We start from the raw sequence: 23,417 nt of genomic DNA on the forward strand, positions 1-23,417 counted from the left end.
ACTCCATTTCACAAAACACACTAATAACCGAAAGGCAGGGTGCGTCCGTGGGGGATAAGACGTCTCTTGTCATATACTACCCTGAACTTTTTCATGAATGACATGTTTTTTAGGTGAAAACCCTTTTTGTTACGCACGATAGTGTGTTGAGGCGTTTCAATCGTTCTGGTTTGTGTGCCTGATGAGTCAATGTACCCTTCGACTAAATTCTTGATGCTGTCAAAATTGACGCGTTTGCAAGTGTCATGGGTCTGTGTGATACCTTTTACCTTCATTACCGTTTTCATGCTGTTCCTAGTTTGGTAGGCGTAACTTTTAGGACCCGCTGAAACAAACTCCTGAATGCTATCTCCTCCCAACTCGTCAGTCAAATCCCCCAAATAGTCACCTTATTCCAAAGGACTTTCGCCGTCTTTGACTACATAGACGAGGCTGTCCGTGTCGGTGTACAAAACACTCGTCTGCAGTCGCTCCAAATATGCGTACATTTTTAGACGTGCATAAGCCGTGGTCATGCATGCTGCAAAGATGTTAGCGGTTTTGGAGGGGGGGACGTTGCAACGTCGGTGGTAGCTGTACTGCACGATCGACCTTTGATCGTTGAGGAAGTGAAAGGCTTTGATCTCGTACAACCCCGAAAATAACAATTCAAAGAAGCGTTCTGTGCTGCTTACAATCTCTGTTTTATCCAAATTATCACGCTGTCCCAATTTGCCCCAAAAGTTGTTGAGGCATAATTTAGACACCTGCCTCTTACCCGCATTCACATTTATTTTTGAGGGGTCTAGTCTAATACCTTGGTGAGTCTCATAGTTTTCGATGTACTTTTCCCTACCTGCCTGATCAACGACGTAGGAAGGATACCCCGAGGCCTCTTGCTTCCCTTTAAGGAATGTATCGATGTATGCTTTGAAGACGTCGCTACTCGACGAGTCAAAATGCCACACCTCCGTAATTTGTGATACGGTGTAGCCCAGCTCGAGAGCCTTGTTGAATTCAGGCGTAACCCAAACACCGGTTAAGGCTCTCTCGTCATCGTTATGCGAACACGAACTTTCTTGATTGTTAAGTTCTGCGCACGTGCGACAAAGTGTAAACACCAGTTTACCTCTTGCCGTTTTGTAGGGCAGCAGGGGGAAATAGAGGCCTCGTGGAGGGTTGACTTTAGCTCTGATGAACCCGAAATACTTTTGGGGGTCATCGAAATTGTCGTGAATGATGGTAGGATGTCCTAACGGATAGGCACATATGCTGTTGACAAAAGGATAAAGCGATGTAACATCGACGTACATTACACGTTCACCGGGGGCAGCCGTATAATGTAACACGAAGGCATTCGTTCTCCCTCCAAAAAGAGCTTTACGTGGTATAAGAGGCTCAGGGAATTTTGAATTGCGCAAGAACTCTCTTATATCCGGATTTGACTTTTTTAACCGCAGCCACTCATGCTCCCACATCAACACAAGCTGTACACCGTGCTTGACTTTTAGATCCTGTATTTTCTTTTTAACCCTGTCAAACTTTTCTTGAAACGGTCGTTTACTCATAGGACACTTTTGAGTAGGATCGTAACATTCACGGCATCCGTGATAGAAACATCCGAGATATTCCCATACATATTTTACGCCGTCTATCAAAGCGTACCCGTCTACATAGTACTGCCCGATCTTGACCTCCCCCTTGTTTAAGGCGTGAATAATAGGTATTTTTTGGCTGTGCGCCACCCACATTAGGTATTGGATCGAGTCGCGTGAGAATGATTTGGATTGTTGTATGTAATTATCGGTCGGCGTAATAGCCAATGTTTTAGGTGTTAGGAAATTGTTCCGGAACACCTTCATGCAGGAGGAGGCGATAGTTACAGAATTGAACGGGTCTGTACCAGTCGCATTAAGAAACTCCTCTCTAAATTTCTCGCAAGCTGTCGCCAAAATATTCACATCATTTCTGCAGTACATTAGAGCTTCCTGAGCAAAATTGAAGGTTCCCTTACACGCTACCTCGTACCATTCAAAAAACTTTGTACGATGGACCGTCGACATACGCTCTACCCCATAATATTTTGGATCAGGGTAGGGACCGATGTAATTTAAATGGTCTAGAGAGCTAAAGCCATGGGGGAAATACCCTTTAGTTTGATCGATGAAACCTAGAGCTTTAGGCAAGGAGCTGAGGGGCATCGTGAGGAAGGACAAGGAGTCGATGTACCCCAGTTTGTAGTCCGTATCTGAGAAACAAATGACTTTGCTCCCTTGCATAATGACGCTGACATTAACCCCCATGTCTACCATTTTGTTTAGAATGATGTAAGCGTCAAAACCTTTGGCGTTGTGAGCGATTAGTTTAGACTGTTCAAAACGAGGGTTCCTGACATAATCAAGAAATTGTTTGACGCAATCAAGACCCAACCAATGTTTTTCCACCCCCTTTGTCGATTTGGTACACACTAGGTAGGGTTTGTGTTTACCGTCAGCACCTACGAATGTTTCAAAATCGTAGTAAATTATTTGTTTACAAGGCGCTTCCGGTTTTAGAGGCTGCATGTAACACAGATGAGGGTTTCCTCTCGCCTCATCACCGCCCTTAGGTAGAACCTCTCCACATACTGTGCATTTGGCTTGAGGGCATTTATGTTTAACATTCTCCCCCTGTGATTTGACGTAATATTCCACACTGCATTCGCTACATTTTTTGTATTTCTCACAGTTGCTAGTCTCGGATTTTGAGGTCTGTCTGCGTTCTTTGTGTTTAACGAAGCAACTCTCGTTCTGACATATTTTGTTACAATCGTTACAATGAATGGCTTTGAACGGTTGTTGTTTGCAGGTAGGGTCGAGACAGATGTGACAATGCCCCTCACAACTATGTTGTTCTTGGTTTTTATGCCCTTTGTAACATTGACTGCAAAAGTAGGATTTCCCTATGAACTCCTTAACCGATTTTATTCCATAATAGTGTCCGTCTAATAGCAGTAAGAACACTGAGTCCTCTGATTTGGGGTATTGCGTCTCAAAAAAAGACAGGGGGCGTTCGCAATCCGCTCTATAAGCTATAACGATTTTGCGTTTCACAAGCGTTTCAAATTTGTGTACGTCCCTCAGACTAACGGCAGTCTCACAAGTCAACCCCACGCTTTGCTGTAAATAACGAGCCCTCTGTGTAGCCTGATCAACAGTCAACGATCCGTCAAGCAGGTATGCTAACGATCTAGCAAAGCATAATTTATCATTTTTGTCATACGTTATGTACAAACATCTCTTCTTCTTTTGAACCATTTCATCATTTGTAGTCAAAATTAGTTTGCGTTTGGCACCTCCTCCGCCATTAACATCAAATACAATCTGTACAACAAGTTCTAGACTATTGTCGGCCAGTACCTCTGTATTAGATTGTGCGATGCGATCTAGCAAATTATGGACTGCGTCAGTTACGTCATTCGGGTCATTAACAGCATCTAGGTAACAGTGCTCCCTCACATTTTCACCCACTATTTCTGCTTGGACTATATCACCGCGACTAGTCGATCTGATTACCTCCTGCACAGCTTCATTCAAATTATTGCCAATGTTTGTGTAGAAGGCTGCAAAATCAAGGGGGTCTTCGGGTCTCGTTGTATTTAGACGTCGTCTTATCTCCAAGTTGTTAAAATTCGGACGCCTAACTTGTCCCCCCACCTGTCTGTTTGTGTCTGAAGATTGTTGCAAGGTGGATTGTGTACTGGGGGTTGGTGCTGGGGGATGTTCTGCTTGAATGTGTCGATGTACCCGAGACTGTTGTTGGAGGTCTTGTCTAGCTGGTGTACTACTACCACCAGCTTCTGTCTGTTGCGTTTGATTGTGCGTGTATGGTTGGTATTGAAAGTTTTGTGTATTTGACACAAGTGTCTGCTGGCAATGTGTACTGCTGCTACCTTCTGCATATTGCATTTGATTGCGTGGGTGTGGCTGGGAATGTTGTGAAAATGATACAGAGGATTGCTGTTGGTCATTTCTATGTATGTCTGGTTCAAGTATGTCCTCAACGGCTTCGTCGTTTGAAGATGACTGGTTAAGACGTGCAAGAGCCCTCTCTAAAGGATTAAAGAAATCAATAAAATCCTCAATGTGTCTTATAGCCACAAACGGATCGCCATCATCGCCGCCGATTTCATCAGGCATTTGAAAAGGCTCGATTTGCATAGAGATCTCATCGTTTAAGGCATTTACAATTTCAGCCAAACCTTGACCTACATTATCTAAATCCATGTCACCCCCCTCAGAGTTTTCCATTTCAGATTCGCTTTCAATCGGTGGAAACCCGACGAATTCACCTTCCTCTTCGGCCCTCACGTTTTCACGCCTTAATATCTCTTCTTCTTCTTCTCCTTCTTCTTCTTCTTCGTCAGATATTATTATGACCTCAGGTTGAGCAGTCTCTGGGACCGTCTCGCTCAGTATATCACCACCTATAATCATACAACATTACCGGTTCATTTAAAAAATAGTAATACATAGGTTTTATTTTATTTTTAAAAAAAAAGGAAATTTACCGTTCACTCCTGCAGGTAATTCGTCATCCAATTCTTCCTCATCACTCGTAATTACGAAAATCTCCGGCTGTCTAACCCTCTCGTTCACATCCTCATTCAATTCTGTAAATATCCATTACTAACAGTTAATTTTAAAGCAAGAAAAAGCTCTAAACGTTTCAAAAAAAGAAATACTTACGCCGGATTCCTGTTACAACATCGCCACCTTGTGACGCTGAATAATAATACAGTTGAATTTCGTCCAACAACGCTTCTAATTCTGTAAAAATTCAAATTTAAAATAAGAAATACGAACTCATTCACTCATTCAAAAAAAAAAATAAAAAAAATAAAAAAACTCTCCTAACTCTATAAAATTAAAATAAAAGTAAAACAAAAAATACATATTAATACAGACTTATTCCAAAATCTCTCATAACTTAAAAATAAAATAAACGCTATAAGTATAAAAATAAAGTCATGCATCATTCCATTAAATAAATAAATCACTCACTAAGATGCTTGCTTTTCCAGAAGCTTCATTAAGATGTAGGGTTTTTTTATTTCATAGCAAAAACATTAATAGAAGTGAATATAAGTGCCACATTTGTATGAGTATATATACATATATAGATAATATCAAGAGTTAATTACCTGGATTCATCTTGGAAGCTCAGAGCCGATACCTCTTGAGAATTTTTCAGAGAAGTGAGTGTGGCATTGCGAAGGCCTCATATTTATACATAGAGGAGGGTGTGCAAAACGCAATTTAAAATCCATAAATTTCTATTAGACTCTCAGAAATGACCCTCACAATTAGCTGCGTGTCCGTTCTTCTTCAGCCTAATTTAATTTTATGACCAGTACCCCTCTGTTCTAACAGGGGTAAGGATACTGATACCGCTAATGACCTGCTCACCATTTTCCTTTTGTAAAATTGATACTGATATAAATGTAACCGTCAGAGTACATGCTTGTTTTTGAAATATATTTTAGGAAGCGTTGTCTTTCAAACTAACAACATTATAGCCACCGTCTAACCTCACACTTCTTCAGCCGCCCGTCTGTCCTCACACTTCTTTGACCCTCATGCAGCCATACATGCGCGTACGCGCACACAAGCACAGACATACATTTGACCTCCCCATGAATCTTTGACTGCATATGCTTCCCCCTACTCACAGAAATATTGAACAAAAATGTCAGATAGTAACTATATCAGTAAGGGGAAATTATATAGTTTTATCCGTTTATTTTCAGATTCAACCCCAGCAGTCACGAACGACTCTTACAACATTTTTACATATAATGTATAACTTCATATTTTTTAATTTCATAATACCAACCACCGTATCACAGTTTAACCTTACCTTATACTTCTTGTTTTACAACCTCTAAAAATACAATCTTTGAGCCGTGTTTGCGCATACTTTTCCCCCTTCACCATAATAGAAATGGCTAGTACTTTTCCCCCGGCGGTTTTACCCATACTAAACCACTCCCTCCGATCACGTCATTCAATCTCATTATTATTCATTATTCACTCAATCTAGGGGGCGTGCACCGGATCCGGAAGTTCACCAAACAATTAGCATTTGAAGCCGGGTCAGCCATGATATCTGCAAAAACAGGTAGGAACACCACCTACACATCATCCATCTTCATTAAGGGGTCATTAATCTTCATTAAATGACATCAGGAAGTCATTAAGGGTCATTCATCTTCATTATATAACACCTGGAAGTCATTAAAGGTCATTCATCTTCATTAAACGACATCCGGAAGTCATTAAAAGTCATTCATCTTCATTATACGACATCCGGAAGTCATTAAAGGTCATTCATCCTCATTAAACGACATCCGGAAGTCATTAAAGGTCATTACCCCTCATTAAATGACATCTGGAAGTCATTAAAGGTCATTAACCCTCATTATATGACATCTGGAAGTCATTAAAGGGTCATTAATCTTCATTAAATGACATCAGGAAGTCATTAAGGGTCATTAATCTTCATTAAATGACATCAGGAAGTCATTAGGGGTCATTAATCTTCATTAAATGACATCAGGAAGTCATTAAGGGTCATTAACCCTCATTAAATGACATCTGGAAGTCATTAAAGGTCATTAACCCTCATTATATGACATCTGGAAGTCATTAAAGGGTCATTAATCTTCATTAGGGAGGGGTCATGACCCATACATGACCCCCCTAATCTAATTAAGAATGTCATCCATCAAATTTTGACAGAAGCGGCCTTGTAATATTCTCTCTGACAGCAATTGAAAAAAAAAATGTTTATAAAAGGTATTAATTCTACATGAACAATAAGGAAGTTATCAAATTCATTCTGGAGAAAATATTAACTTTTCACTGCTAAAATGAATCAAGTATTGCTTTTAAACAAAGTTTAGTGCTGGATTTTGTATTATCCAAAATTGTGACATCTTTCTTCGAATATCGGCTCCAAATATTGGTTATCGGCCTCCTTGACTACTAATCACTATCGTAAACGGTAGGGGCTGGGAATCTTTGACTGTCTCACGATTCGATTCGATTACGATTTTTGGGTCTACGATTAGATTCAGAATCAATTTTCGATTCTCGATTCAAACGATTTTCGATTAAAAATGATTTGATTGACAAATGATTTCTGCTTCAATTTACAGATATGCACATTGTCATGATGTACTCCAGTCTGCTTTGCAAGACAAAATGACAAATCGAGACATTAAAGTGTCTTCTTTTTGTTTAAACATTTATTAATTTTGCACTGTAAGTGACTTTTTCCACAAAAACAGCATGTGGGCTACAACTGCCTTTTCCCCTTCTTCTTCATTTCTAATTTAAATAAAATAGATTTTTGGATATTAAATATTGATTCGATTCGATTAATAAATGAGAATCTCGATTCTTTTATGAATCGATTTTTTGGCACACCCCTAGTAATCGGCATTGGGGGAAAAAAAACAACAAAAAAACAAAAAAAACAATCAGTCAACCTCTAGTAGAGACAATAAGAGAATAAAAAAGATAAGGAAGAAGAAGTAGAAGAGAAAGTGTTAATGTGCACCTTTAGGCTGACTCGCTCTTCAGAATCTGCCTTCTCGCTTTCAGGGGGCGTAAGCACTGGACACACACACGCACACGTTGAGGAAGAGAAAAAGTTGACGACAGAGAGGTTTGAAACAACAAGTGAGCATACTTCCTGGAATGGGCTCCTCCTCGGCGATTGGCTGATTCTCCATCTTGTCTGGAAGCCTCTCATCCTGAAGAAGAACAATCATTTTCTGTTTGGTTTTCGGTGCGAATCCTCAACCGATCCAGCCGAGAGAGACGGCCTACCTCGTAGCAGGGCGATTCGGAGATGCTGCCGAAGCTGCAACGACTCATCTGAGCCAGCGACGTCCCGTAGCGGAGCGCTTCGTACACGGGGTCCACCGCCGCGTGCTCCGCCTCTACGGGATCACAAAACCGAACATCTGATAAACAAACAGCAGCGACCATTCCGCCGCACAAACACTTTCACTCACTCACCTTGCACATCAGGAGTCTTCCTGACGACGCCCAGCGACTCATTGGTTAGTAGTGGCGAGCTGAAGTTTCGCTTGAAAGCTCCCGTCTGAAGAGAGGAGGCGGCGTGTGGGGGGAAGACGAGAGGTGACAGGTAAGGGGAAAGGCAGCGCAGGCTCAAGTGATGCGAGAGTGAAAAGAAGCTAAGAAAAAAAAGTGACAATGGCACATTTGTGTGCATAGATTAGAAAGCGGCTAGATGAAATGTTGAAAGAATGCACGCAGCCACTTCTGCTACCTAAATGGGCTGCAGAGGAACTCAAAACACAAAGTAAATGTCTATATCAACCGAATGCAATGGTGATACTACAATGTTAAGCCTACCGTGGACCTACTAGTAAATACTACATTGGATATTGCAATTTAGGCACAACTAGTTTGCTGCCAAGATGGGTTTGGAGTGGAGGGGGGAAAAAAAAACCAGTATGCCAACATTCTGAATCTGTAGCGACTTCAACTACATGTAGTGTTAAACCTAGAAAGTGAAGATTTCTGTAGAACCATTTAAGTACTGCAATTCAGACCTACTCGTTTACCGCCTAAATGGGCTGCAGAGGGAATCAAAAAATGAAGTATAAGTTTCGTAGCAGTTCCACCAACATGTCATGCTAATGCTACAAAGTCAGGTATGGTGCAGAACCATTAAGTACTGTAATTCAGAACCTACTCGTTTACCCCCTAAATGGGTTGCAGGGAAAAAAAAAAATGAAGTATAAGTTTCGTAACAGTTCCAACAACATGTCATGCTATTGCTACAAAGTCAGGTATGGTGCAGAAACATTAAGTTGGTACTGTAATTCAGAACCAACTTGTTTACCGCCTAAATGGGTTGCAGAGGAACTTGAAACTGGAACTACATAATCTATAGTGACGCCAACAAATGAAATACTATATATTAGGAAGCACAATTTTGTGTGAGCTAAGATTGGATTTCAGGCCAGACTAGTTTTCTGCCTAAACAGGCTAGCAGAGGGAACAAAAACATTGTGTAAATATGCCAAATGCTCATGCTAGAACAAAAAAATTGGTGTACAGCTATTTAACAATTCATACCCGACTGGTTTGCTGCCTTGTTGGGGTTGTCAGGAGGAATCAAAACATGAAATAAATCTTCCATAGTGGCTCCAAAAACATGTGATGCTAAACCTAGAAAGTAACGTTTGAACCATTCATACGTTCTGCAATTCAGGCCTAACGTTTCTATCGCTGTTCATTGGGCAATCAGTATTTGACTGCTAAATTGGTTGCCATTTAACGAAATGACAAGCAATATCAAATGTGGGATATTTGGCCTCCATTCTACCACCACCACGACGCCAGACGAACTAGCAGCAAAGTCACAGAGTAGAAGTCCCCGAGCCATAAATAGTCGGGCTGTCGTCCCTTAGGGATTGGCAAGGTCACAGTCGAAGGTGAGCGTCATCGCACTGACAAACAAAACAAAGCAAAAACAGCACAAAACCAAAAGTGTCCCGAGGAGGATAACAACAACAATAAGACGCGAGTCATTAGCAAAGATGCCAGAAGTGTCATCGGTTGGCCAGATGGCCCCCAAAACCTTCTCGTCAACATCAGCACAGACGCATCCAAAGGACTCGTTCGCATCTACAATACTCTCATGACGTGATCAAGCGTGAATAAAAATGACCGCGCGAGCCACTGACAAGACGATCAAGCGCTAACGAGGATCAGTGGGAGCTTTATTAAGCACGAGGAATATATTTAGAACGCTCCGAGACATTACAAAGGCCCGTTTTCTCACCTTGTTTTCTAATAATAGTCACGGACAGTCAAACGTCAACATTTGGGGGCGGGTAATTGTGACGTACCCGTTCGGTAGGAACAACATGTAATGCCTAATACTGTACTAGAAAGCAAAGGTTTGCTGTCGTCTACTCCCAAGTCATTGGAAGTGATTTGATGGAAATGTTTTGTAATGTCTTTTCTGTGTCCCCGCAGGCAATTACTTGAGGCCATGCTGGGCTCAGCAGGCCTCTCTAATGAAGCTGTTGTTGTTCTTTACATTAAATTAACGCTGATGCCACGGCAGCAATAACACAGAGCGGCTTTATTGGAGGCTTATATTAAAAAACAATGACGTGCGCACTGCGTTACTGAACGTGAGCATGCACCCGGGTGCTGTCAGCATTTATGTCCTGGTCTATTTTAAACCCTCAAAAGATGGCCACTCTTATAAAATGGCCACCTTCCCAAAAGTGGTGTAAAACTATGAAACAGTGGTGCCTTGAAATACAAAGTGGCCTGATGAGTTTTTCAAGAAAACAACCACAGAGCCTTGCTTTATTAGAAGCCTGCTTAGCTTAATGTTAACAAACATGCAAAACATCATAGACAGGCTAATCAATAGCATCAATGTTTCATTCTCTTTAAGTGATAGATATTTCAAGTTCAACCGTCTCCAAGTGGCTAAAGGCACCAACACCAAAAAGGAGCAGCACAATACTCACTGAATTGAAGCAAAAAAAAAATGTGAAAACAAACATTTCATTTTTTTACATTCTTAGACACATCATGTTTATTTATTTATTTATTTATTTTTTAAGTAAAGTATTATAGAATGTCATTTATTTCATTAAAAAACAAACGACAAAAAGTTTCTCTGCGAGGCTGTAACGTATTGCATTCATTTCAATGGGGAACCATGATTTGAGATACAAACCTATCTCAAGGCGCCACTGAATTTTCTTGTTCATCCAACAACTAAACATACGATTTTAACTCCTAACTCATTCAAACGCAAAAACATGTAAATATGTTTTTTAATACTTTGTCCTTCACTCACAAAAACGTATTTATACGTTTGTTTTTATGCAAGAGCATGCAGAAGGCTTTGATGCAGCTTGACCTGAAGATGTGGCTTAAAGCAATGGTAGTTATTACAAAAAAAAAACGACCAGCAGGTAGAAGCAGAGTATAAGAGATCAGCCAGGGCCATTTTGCAACAAGCACTTTTTGCCATTGGTTTCACCAGGAATGTAAATAGAGATGAAAGTAACTATATTCTAATGCTAATTGTTGCACAACGGAAACAGATACAAATGTAATTTTTGAAATAAGAGACTCTAATCTTGCTTTTGGTAGGTTCCATGTTTTTCTTTTTTTTTTTTGCAATCGAATACAATATTCTGAGGACCTTGCCAAATCAGTCAAAATCCAGTAAAGCGAAGGGGGTTGCTTCAGTGAAAATGGCTGCAAGTGAATAAGTTAAAGTCCATCACGATTACAACGTCCCACTGAAAACCAGTGAAAATGCAATTTTGTAAAATCTCAGCTCTGTTTTCCTGCTTCTGCAAGCGAGTTTCGTTTCTGTAATAAGCGTGTCACTGCTGCCGATGCAAAAAAAAAAAAGAACGCATGTGTGAAATGTAAGGTCAAAATCCCCCTGCACGGAATAAATTTTTGATACGTACATTTCAGGCTGAAGCAGCTCGCGCTCATGACGACGTCAGCACATTTGCGAGTGTGGTTGCTCACCGCGCGATGATGTGTGGCGGCTTTCCGAAACGTCTAAATCCCCCGCTTTTTGATGAGTGCGCAGCCATCCAAAAGGACAGCGACGATGGCTGGCTTCCGTGCCCTCAAAAGGCGCCGAATTTCACACCAAATTAAGCCGGGCCAGCTGGTCGGGGGCAGATATTGATTTAGCAGCCGCGGAGGGAAAAGTAGCGTCGTGAGAAGATGGGAAAGGAGCGAGAGAAAACAATTTGAAGTGAAGAGTTTCCATGCTTCATTCTCCACCTTTACTAACCTTTCACACGTCGGTCAGTGTCTTAATTAATCGTCTTTGCGGGCCAGCTTATATTTTGCACTGAAAGCGGACTTGATCCTCTTTGTACAGGACGGCGGCTTTCATGCTAAGCCCATTAACGAGACTCAAAGGCCAACTGCTGGGGAAAGCATTACAGCATCCAGATGCAGTTGTAGCATTTCGTGAGTCACTGCGCATGCTGCCACGATTAACCGTGCGAGAATGTGCATCCACTGTGAGGCGGATTTCTGTTACTACGACACGAGAGCAACTCAGGAAGGAGAACACACCTTTGGGTTTATTTGCTCCCTCGACGGGTTGTGGAGGAACCCAAATATTCTTGAGCTGTCCCCCAACAATGTGTCAGGCTAATGTTCAAATGCAAATTTTGTGGTGAACCATTCACAAGCACAGCAATTCAGTATGCTGGCTAAACGGGTTGGATTGGAACTCAAAACAGGACTCCAACAACATGCAGTGCTAATGCTACAATGCAAAGTGTGGGGTGGAAATAAGAATTAAAAATCCAGACCCGACTAGTTTTCTGGTTAGATGGGTTGCAGAGGACGCCAAAAACACATATCCATGTTCTCTACCAGTTCCAGAAACATGCAACGTTAATGCTAGAATGCAAACTTTGGTTCGTTGCACTTCAGACCCTATTATTTTGCTGAGTAAATGGGTTGCAGTGGAAACCAAAAGAGGAGCTCAGTTTTTTTCACAGTCGCGCCAATGACATGCTAATGCCAGAATGTGCCGTTTGATGGGGAATCAATGACAAGTACTGCAGTTCAGGCCCAATTAATATGCTGACTAAGCAGGTTGCAGATGAACTCAAAAGAGAATCTCAGTTTTCTTACATTGGCGCCCGTAATAATGCTACAATGTGACATTTGGGGTGAAATCATTGTCAGGTGTCGCAATTCAGACCCGACTAGTTAGCTGGCTAAGTGGGTTGAAGAGAAAAGGTCTAAGCAGGACGTGTACCTCCCCTAGTGCTTCCAATAATATTTAATACTGAACGCAAGTAAGTAGGATTGGCGTTGAACTGCAATTCAGGTCCGACACTCGTGGATGTTGTTGATGTGTTCAAATCGCATCCGCTTCCTTACCTTGCCATTGCAGGGCTGCTGGGACAGCTCCGACGAGCACCACAAATGAGCTGCTAGTTTGCAGGCTTTGCAGCGCAGGCCTTGCTTGGAGTTGCCTGCGTGGACATCCACATCGCTTACTTAATTACTTTGACAGAAAAAAAAAAAAAAAAAAAATCACACGGGTAGACTGACGTGCTGGGCCTGAAAGAATGCAGAAGATGGCACTGGAGTAAAATTAATCAGTGCTGCTTTTCAAGACAAAGTGTCTGACAACAAAGCACAAATCAACTTTGTTTGTGTCTGGAAGGAGAGGACAAATAAATTTCCTACGAGGTAAAAGGTTTGATTGAATTGGCTTTTAAAACCAGCACTTTAAGCGCTCGAGGGTAGAGACGGGTATGATACATTAACAGATGTATTGTTAGGAATTTTCTCATTCAAGTGAAATTTGATGGATCTAAGATTCATTAACAAAATTATGGTATTACAAAGTTGCTACATATCATAGGACAGGCCGGACTAGTTTCCTGCCAAAACGGGTGGCATAGAAAATCAAAACAGGAAGTCTGTGTTCAAAAAAACATGTAATGTTTGAAAGCGAATTTGGGCGGTGGAACCATTCACAAGTAGCGCAAATCAGGCATGATAATTGGCTGCCTAAATGGGAAGCACAAAACGACGTACCTTGGATCATATGTTTGCATCGCTCGCAGCTGGTCGGTCTGCGGAAAACGTGCTCGTGGAAACAGTGAGTCTTGAGAGGCGCCGCCGCCGGCGTCGGAGACTTGGGCTGAACCTTGGCGCTCAGGGACGGCGAGGGACTGATGGAGGAGGGCGAGTGCGGCAACTCTGACAGCGACGGGTCGGGGCTGACTGCCAGCGAGAGAGTGGGCGAGCGCTCGTAGGCCAGAGGCGACTCGGTCAAGGCGGGCGGCGAAGGCGAAGGCGAGGGGGCGATGATGAGCGTGCAGGGGGTCCGCGAGTCGCCGTTGCTGCGCTGGAAGAAGTTGTCCACGCTCTTGCTGCGCATCACCGACTTGAAGGACAGTGAGCGTTTCAGACGCTGCAGCTGAAAGGAACGTCAACGCGTGTATGTTAGCCAACGAGTAAAGAAGGGCCAATATGCTGCCTAAAGGGGTTGCAGAGGACATCAAAACAGGAAGTGCATGTTCCTGAGAAGTTCTAGCGAATGTAATGCAATTACTAGAAATCAAAGTATGGTTCACAACCACACTCAAGGTCCAGTTAGTATGACGCCTAGATAGGTGGCAGAGGAAAATAAAATAGTTTGCTGCCAAGATGGGTTGCGGAAGATATCAAAAAAATGTAGTACATTGCGGATCAAACAATACTGTATGTCATGCTACTGCTAGAATGCAAAATAAGGTGCGTAACTATCAACAAGTCCCACAATTCAGGCCCGACTAGTTTGGGTTGCCGAGGAAATGAAAACAGGAAGTACACTGCTGATTAATTAAAAAAAAATGAAATGCTAATGCTAGAATGCTAGGTTTTAGTGTACAACTGTTGATAATGACTGCAATTCAGACCTGACTACTTTGCCGCTTAGATAACGGAGGACCAAAACTGCGAAATTTCAAAATAAATAAATAACTAAATAAAAAATAAAGGACTAAAAGTGAAAATAAAAATGGATATAAAAAAATATAATTTAAAATTTATATTAAAAAAAATGTATAAATGGAAATCAAAAGAGCAATATATATATATATATATATATATAAATACATTTGTATTTAATTTTTGAATTATATTTTTTATATCCGTTTTTATTTTCACTTTTAGCCATTTATTTATTTATTTTGAAATTTGGCAGTTTTGGGCTGTACTGCTAAGTCGAAATAAATAAAAACAGATATATATCTAAAAAAAATTAAATACAAATATATGTATATTTTTTTTGCTCTTTTTATTTCCATTTTTTTATATATATATTTTTATATAATTTTCGAAAAATATTTTTTATAGCCATTTTTAGTCATTTATTTATTTATTTAGTCATTTATTTTGAATTTTGGCAGTTTTGGTCCTCCATGCTAGATGGGTTACAGAGTGAACCGGAATGTTCCGCCGTGGTCTTAACGTCGAACGCATTTTACGTGGCCGTGGGCAATTCAATTATTAAAGTACTGCAAAACCCAGACCTTAGAAAAAACCCTGACAAATGAGCCACATGCTGCTTCACCAACGCATTCTTACCTGACCGCATGCTGCGGCGAACGTGACGAGTCTGACGACGGACGACATTACGAGATAGAATCAAGCTCGAGTGCGTTTGAAAGAAAGAACAGAGCAAGGACAGGACGGATCAACGGCATTAGGGACTTTTTGTTTTCTCTTCGCTCGGGCTTCTTTCATCTCCATCACCCTTCAACCTGCCCACCCCACCGCCGACATCCTGACTTCACAAATTTGCCATCCCTTGCGAGCGGCCGCCAATCGATAGTCGGCCTTTTAAAAAAATTCACATTTGATTGGTTTCATTGAGCGGACCCCGCCCGCCTTGGCACCGGACGCGGCCTGTTGTGCCGCTTTTCATCTTGTCACGGCCCCGATAAAACGGGAATTGATGAGGTGAACACTTATTCAGCTGGTGAAGCAGCATGGGGCTCATTAAGCAAATTGTTTTTGTACTAAACCAAAGATGACAACTTTGGATATTTTTGCGCTGCTGATTGCAATGTTGAGCATTGCATAACATCATGGAAAAGGCCCAATCAATATCTAAACAGCTAGATGCTCTTCTTCTCCTTCCTCTCGGAGCGCAGATGCCAATTAGCGCGAGTGACGAAGAGCTGCCTCTGTTGACCCACTTTTTGCCGCTGCCTTTGCATAGAAAAACAAAACACTTCCAACTCTGAGACGAGCACATGCTTTCTTCAATGAACGTCTCCGAGGCGCATTTAATAATTGATGTCGCCGTATTACAGATTTAATCTCATCCCAATTCAATAGTTGTTCTTATAAAAACATAAATCATTGACTCGTGACTGGCGACATGATAAGAATCTCACTTTTGAATGTCTTGGATATAAACAGTTGGGTTCCTAGAGTGTGAAACTAAACAACCAAGTAAATCTGAAGTCATGTGACTATTTCAGAAAATGTGCCTGTGCACAAGCGCTTCTACCCCACTGTGATGTCACAGTGGGGATCATTAACTTAACTTCCCCTCCCTTACAGTTTTTCAGCCAATCGCATGATCAGAAAAGAAAAATAGCACTATAATTCGATATGACATAAAAACATGCCATGATTGTAAAAACGTATGAAACCCAAACAGAAACACATTCAATTCAATGGACATGGTGGTGCTCCTGCAGGTGTGTAACTTGACCACCGGCGGCAGTATAACACAGACAAACGGGGAACCACCTGGAAACAGTTTTACATTTTGGTAAAATTAAATAAATAAATAAATAAATGAATAAATAAAAATGTGCCCTGCAAATGGTTGGCAACCAGTTTTGGGTGTACCCCACCTACTCCCCGAAGCCAGCTGAGATAGGCTCCAGCACCCCCACAACCCTTGCGAGGAGTAAGCGGTTAAGAAAATGGATGGATGGATGGATGGAAAAAAATGCTTAGGGGTGTGCCAAAAAAAAAGACAACAACAAAAAAACAATCTGTTCTCATAAGAATCACGATTCTCATTTAGTCTGATTCAGAATCGATTTTAAATGCCCCAAAAATCGATTTCATACTGTCTGTCCTGTTGTGTGTGTCTTTATAGGTCGCTTGCACATCGTAATGCATCATGGGAGTTTTTCCTTCGGGCGCCATATTGGGTGTCCGCCGGTTCACAAGGTACACTCGCGAGTTACACGGTAGAGCTTATCAACCTGATGTAATTTTCGCAGTATTTTCACGATTTACCGGAAGATCAAAAACAACGATACAGGCAGAAGGTGTCTCTGTGTAGCGGGATTGATCCTAATTACGTCCTGACCAAGGGTGATTTTTTTTTTTGACGGAGAAAGCTTGCTGGCCAAATGTGACATCTCTGGACATCTTTCCCTACCTCGTGTTGAAAACATGCTCCATAACACGCCAACAAATCCCTGGAGGCTTACAATTATTTTGTAAGCGGGTGGATACAGAGTGTAAACTTTAACATCGCATCAGAAGAAACGGTTGCTGTTGCACGTAAGTAAACCACATGGTGTTGGTAATTCTGCACACAAAAATGTTGATTTGTTCTCAGGCTTCCTGTTATCATTGTGTTTACATGCACAGCTAGGTTTACCTGATGTGGTTTTTATAACAATTTTATAACAGGCAAATATGGCAGAGAGTATAAGAATAAAAAGTAACTATGCACAGCCTCCCCGTGGCTTAATTAAATTTAATGCTACCCTTTCACTAGTTACATGTTACTTAATCAACTTATTCTAAATGGTTAAGGTTAACCACTCTGAGGACGTATTTTTAGTTTCAGTTTCCAGTACAATAAAACGTGTTCATGGTAACTACTGAGCATACTGACAGCTTTTCTTATGATCTCACGGTTAAGGAGGCTGTCACAACACCCAATTTCTGTCTGGTGCCAGATGGCAACAATTCCCATCACTTGTCACGACAACACCAATAGTATTACCAGGTATGTATGGCTTTACTTTTTGTAGTTTCTTATTTAATTCTATGTTTCATATTTTCATTACAATGTTTGTAATATTTTCAGATTCAGGCACAGATGAGTTTAACTGGACGGGACTTCTGCGACTTTGTGGTGTGGACAAAGTGTGATTGAGCGAGTCCACCCAGATCGCTCGTTTTGGCCAGTTGGAAAAGCCAGAGTTTTTTTTCCCCAAAATCCCCTCCTTACCTGAACTGCTCGGGAGAGCATTTACTAGATCAGCAGTGGACTTCCAGTGTTCCTGCTCAGCCGCTGTCACATACCACTTGCTCATGTACTTCAAAGATGCGGAATAAAGTAGTTTTTTGTGCTGCAGCAGATTGTAAAATCAAATGATATCACTTGAAGTGTGCCAATCTAGACTGCCAAAAGGACAGTGGTTTTGTGACAAGTGTGAAACAAGGATTATTGGGAAAACTGTAACACAGTACTGGTACTTGTCTTACATTAAACAAATTTAAAAGAGAGCAACTTTTTCCTCTGTACATAGCTTAATGAAAGTCATTGCATACCCCATCAACATTACATCATACCGTCATCAGGATGGTAGGCACCTGTGCTAAAATAAATACATTAATTAACAGTTCAATTTTATCCCTGAAATTACTACATCTAATCATTATTCACTTCGTTTTTTGTGCTTCTAGAAATAATAGAGATTTATGCCATTACTTTAAGAGGGACCATATTGCACATTGAGTCAAATCCTGTCATTTGTATTATGTATAGCTTTGTAAACAAACCCAACAATAGAATTTGTATAATCGCTGCCTTTATTAGCTCCAAACAAACAGTCGCATGTTGTCCTCCTCCAATGCTTTGATGCTCGCCTTCGTTTCCATCATGTCATTGGCAATCAAGTCGGTGTGGCATGAGATCCCTAAAGAAAAAAATAAAGAAAAAATCACAAAAAAATACGGTACCAGTAATAGGTTTAATATAGTAAAGTAGTATAGTTTTTTTGTCAGTGTAAAAGAAATGTACACATTTTGTTGCATTTTTTAATGTATGAACATTGCTACAGGCAAATACTTATTTCTATAAACACTTCCAAATGTCTCTAAAATATAAGGTGCGTGTACACACACAAACAAACACATACATTCACTCATGCATACAATATATCATGTAATGAATTCTGAGTGGCATACCAGAGTCAATGATGTCAGCAGTACTTGAGGGTACAGGTTACTGGAGCCATCTGGCTGCATAACTGCAACAATCTCTGCCACTTCGAGTCGTCTTTTCTTTGCTTGTCTCTCCTGTGCACGTTCATATCTTGGCACCGACTGGGCTGAGACATAGATGTAACTTGGGACCCAACTTTAATGTTGGAGCACAGTCGGGATGATTGGACAGAAAAACGGGCGCAGGGCGACCTGTTAAAATAAACAAATATAATATGGAAAGACTGGTTATTTTACCGCAGTAGGGTGGCCGTGAATAAGTTCTTTAGCATGATGTGTTGGCTACCGGGGGTCTGTTTTCTTGCATCAGCCCCTTCTGTCTCTTTTTTTTTCCAAGTTTACATTTTGCCACCAAAAAACATGTTATCGGCATTAAAAGCCCAAGACTAATCAATCCAATTTCAGCAGTAAACACTTTGCACTGGCACTACTTGGGTGAAAATGTTCGATGTTAGCTTTCGGCTAACGTCCGCTAGCCAGCTTGTACTACCGAACTTGCTTGCTCATGAATCCAAAACATAAGCAACTTGCCCATATATGGGCGGTCGAAACGTTATTAATCCTCATGCATTAAATAAAGGTAAACAAGCTTACCGCTCACAAAGTGATCGCTGCACACACGAGCCCAAAGTAACGACTTCCCTCCGGAGTCCGCACTCCTCTGTCTCCAGGCCCTGGTTCCTAATTATTTTCGGAATTCGGAAAAAAGACCGACCATTTTCCCCCTTGGCTTTGTTCGAACAGCCAACGATGCAGCAACAATGTACCATTTTAGACGCAGAAAACAAACGTGATAGATACGTGTTAGACCGAATCGCTACGTAAATGGAGGCCACCCAGCATGGCGACTACGAGAAATCCGAGGCGGAAGTGACGACATGTGCAAGCGACCTATAGGGAGTGCTGTTCATGTTTTACCCGATTTGGCCACTTAGGGGCAGTGTGGTTCTACGCGTTCTGATACACTGTTAAGTTGTAGCCACATTAGAGAGTAGAAGGAAAAAGTCACGATAAAATTATGCCAATAAAAGTCATTTTTTTGCAGCGTAGGAAGAGTATATGCCGGTGAGTAATGTTAAGATACTTCCCTGTATACATTGCTGACGTGTTTTGTATGAATAGCCGTTCTTTTGCGTGATAAAAGTGCCGTGAGTAGCACGCTAATTAGCATTAGCGAGTCAGACTGGAGTAGATCATGACGACATCTATAATTTGAAGCTGAAATCATTGTCAATCAAATTATTTTGAATCAAAAATCGATTCTGAATCGAATCGCAGACCCAAAAAATAGGAATCGAACCATGAGCCAAAGATTCCCACCCCTAATGTTTAATGTTCCACATACCTGAATGTTAGCCTTATTTACAGGTAACTCGTGATATTCGTAACGATTCCTCGATGGATGAAATGCCGGTCATCTGTTCCAAAAGTGCTTTGCTCATGCTAGCGTGACTGTGCAATTTGAATATTAAATATCGATAAGAATAGAACAGCCCCTTTTATACATGTCACATCAAGTGAGTTTACGCAAAGTGCAGCGCTGGAATTTGAAGACTCTGGTCCTCGGAGGATAGAGAGCAAAAAAGAGCAAGAAAGCAGTGACAAGTCTTCTGCCTCCTGAGAGGCGAACGCGGCTTCGCGCTGCATTTGGCCCACCGCCTGCCGCGCGTTTCAGCTGCAGTCAGCTTATTTGTGCGAGCACGAGGCAACTTGTCGGTGTTTCTGCAAGTGATCAAACGTGGTACTCAGTAGAGCTGCACATATATCGAAAAAGTATCGATATCGCGATATTGGCCTATGCTATATGCATATCGCAAAGACATGCAATAAGTTTGATATGGAATTTTAAAACTTTATCTGAATTTGACCAGTCAGACTGTCAGGTTCACCTGACATTTATTAAACATGACAAAAAAAAAGGGAGAAGACACTCAGTTCAAAGCTCACAAGGAGAGAACTGACTGAGACAATTCAGTAATGCGCACACTGGGGGAGTGGGGGTGGGGGGGTGGGGGGGCTGGGAGTTTGAGTCACCTCCTCGCCCTCTTTTTTTATTTGGTTTCCACGCCCCTAGTTACATGGGTGTTCCAACCCTAATAATGCAAATGCAAAACATAGTTGGAACACAGTGCAGTGTGCAATGTGCACTGCAATCCAATAGTTAGAGAGGCAATTACAATTAATTAAGAATACATTGAGTTTGATTTTGCCGTATGAAAAATGTAATTCTTTCATTACATAAAAATGTAATTTCTTTAGGTACATGTTAAATATCGTAATAACATCGATAGAGCTATATTCAGCAACTATATCGCATGTTTTTCCAAGTTTTTTTTCTTTTGTAAAAATGGAGGCAGAATCTGTACCAAATGAAGTAGTAGTAGTAATAGTTAGTTATCGATTTGAAAACCCACAAAATCATTTGCGTTGTGCATTAAACATACCAGACATTTGAAATGAGGTGTTCATTAGATTAATTTTTTGTAGTCGACACTAAAGTGATCAATGTCAAAGTTGATGTTGGTTCATCAAGGACGTCATTGATATTTTTTTAATGCTGTCAAAGTTAAACAACATTAATTTCAATATATTTGAAGCCTTCGCCTCCAAACACGAGCTTGCTAACTGCCTTTCCGTTGTACTGGGTGGTACAGGCCCCGCCCCCGGACTCTTTCACCCAATCACATTCATAAACCTGCTAATTCATGCAACATAAATGCAGGGTGCGTCATACAAAGTTGCACTTTCATTATTTTACCTTGCTAAAGAATTGCAAACCCTAATTAGTACATGTCCTCTCACACTTAAAATGTGTCATGAATAACACATTTTTAAAAAAAAGCACATTAATTTTTTTGTAAAAAAAAGCCAGAGAGGATTTCAATTGTCGAAGCAAGAGAAACTATTTTAGAAGCGCCCCTGCCACGACGCTTAGAGGCTTCGGCGTTCTCCGCGGTTTGCATTATTCGAAGGTCGTTTGCCCGCCTAACCAGGCCCTGGCGGCTTGGTTGGAACCCACGACTAATGAGGTCACCTTTGATTTAACGCCCAGGTCCTCGGCGGGACTAATCACTTTGCACCGCATCAACCTACGAGAGAGCACCTGGCATGATGGCATTATAGCAATAAAAACTTAATATTTTGTCTATAATTAAATTTGATACTTTCATTATTTTTCACGAACAATTAGTACCTTTAAAAACACATTTTGCAACTTGTTGTCGACTGAAAATGACATCACAAGGGCTCAGGTAACCAATCACAGCTCACCTTTTTTCTAGGTTTGGTCATGTGACATTCACAAGCTGAGCTGTGATTGGTTACCTGAGCCCTTGTGATGTCATTTTCAGTCGACAGCAAGTTGCAAAATGTGGTTTTAAAAAGGTACTAATTGTACATGAAAAATAATGAAAATATCAAATTTATTATAGGCAAAATATTAATGTTTGACTGCCAAAAATGGCTAAATAAGTAAATTATCCCTTTAATAGTCAAGGAGGCCGATATTACCAATATTTCAAGCCGAATATTTCATTTGCATTAAAAATAGAAAAAAAAAAAAAAAAAAAAAAAAGAAACTTTTGAACTATATTGACAACGTTGTTTAAAAAAATTACAACAAAAAAAAAGCAGTGAATGTGAAACTAAAGGCAGTCAATGTAGCAGCATGATATGTAACAACTATATGTACACTCCTGCGATTGACTGGCAACCAGTCCAGGGTGTCCCCTGCCTGCTGCCCAGAGCCAGCTGAGATAGGCGCCAGCACCCCCCGCGACCCTTGTGAGGAATAAGCGGTCAAGAAAATGGATGGATGGATATATGTACACTCATCAATTAATACAATACTCGCAAAATTAATCTATGTTTATCTGTACATATATAAATACAGTTTGGCATTTTATTTTATTAATTTTTTTATTGCTTTATTTCCCCTTTTTTCTTGGAAAGCATACTCTGAATGTGTGTCACTGTTTTTTTTTGGAGATTTTTTTTGTGTTTAAAAAAATATTTTGGCATCAGTAATAGGGATGTAACGATATCCAAATATCATGATACGATATCATGATATGAAGCTCACAATACTTTAATTATCACGATATTGTGGGGAGGTTGGCAATATTTCAAAAAGGTCATAATATTGTAAAAAAATTAGCTCACTTAAAAAAAAAAAAGCAATATTGTGCTTTTGTACATAACAGCAAGACATATAAACTACCGCCAATCTTTAATAACACTTAATATTCAGGCACTTACTCGCTAGCGCAAGCCCACATTGAGTTCCTCCACATATTGACTCGCTTCAGAAGCACATTAAAATCCCCTTCATCTGACAATTAGTGTAGATTTTAAACATAGAAGGGCCAAAACATCCCTAATGAAAATTACACTGCGCTAAAAAACTAGCCAGCAGAGGGTGCTGGAACTGCACAAAATGGAAATCAACCTGACTTTAACAGATATGTAGCTTTTAAATAACATGAACACGACAATGACGATATTGTGGCATTTTTAATATCACGATATTGCCATGATCGTTTACATCCTTAGACTAAGTAATATGTGGATTTTCGCTATTCGCGGGCTGGCCCAATCCGTATTACCCACAAATTGCGGGGAGGCGACTGT

The 23,417-nt window shown here is 40.8% G+C and overlaps 1 protein-coding gene and 2 long non-coding RNA genes across 3 annotated transcripts; 1 reads left to right on the forward strand and 2 right to left on the reverse strand.

Moving 5' to 3' along the window:
- Window positions 1-389: 389 nt before the first annotated feature.
- Window positions 390-5,462, reverse strand: LOC144005353 (uncharacterized). Its single transcript, XM_077503478.1, has 3 exons — window positions 4,707-5,462; window positions 4,529-4,630; window positions 390-4,444 (listed from the first exon to the last, which is right to left on the reverse strand). Exon 3 carries the CDS (start codon window positions 4,266-4,268, stop codon window positions 390-392), a length of 3,879 nt encoding a protein of 1,292 aa, XP_077359604.1. The 5' UTR covers window positions 4,269-4,444; window positions 4,529-4,630; window positions 4,707-5,462.
- An 11,239-nt stretch (window positions 5,463-16,701) lies between these two features.
- Window positions 16,702-18,026, forward strand: LOC144005065 (uncharacterized). The gene is made up of 3 exons (XR_013279492.1): window positions 16,702-17,111; window positions 17,479-17,565; window positions 17,647-18,026. It is a non-coding gene; the product is annotated as an uncharacterized LOC144005065 (long non-coding RNA).
- Window positions 18,027-18,356: 330 nt separating this feature from the next.
- On the reverse strand, window positions 18,357-19,680 carry LOC144005064 (uncharacterized). Its single transcript, XR_013279491.1, has 3 exons — window positions 19,383-19,680; window positions 18,753-18,980; window positions 18,357-18,481 (listed from the first exon to the last, which is right to left on the reverse strand). It is a non-coding gene; the product is annotated as an uncharacterized LOC144005064 (long non-coding RNA).
- Between the last annotated feature and the right edge of the window lie 3,737 nt (window positions 19,681-23,417).

This window comes from Festucalex cinctus, chromosome 17 (assembly GCF_051991245.1).
Source record: "Festucalex cinctus isolate MCC-2025b chromosome 17, RoL_Fcin_1.0, whole genome shotgun sequence".
NCBI lineage: Eukaryota > Metazoa > Chordata > Actinopteri > Syngnathiformes > Syngnathidae > Festucalex > Festucalex cinctus.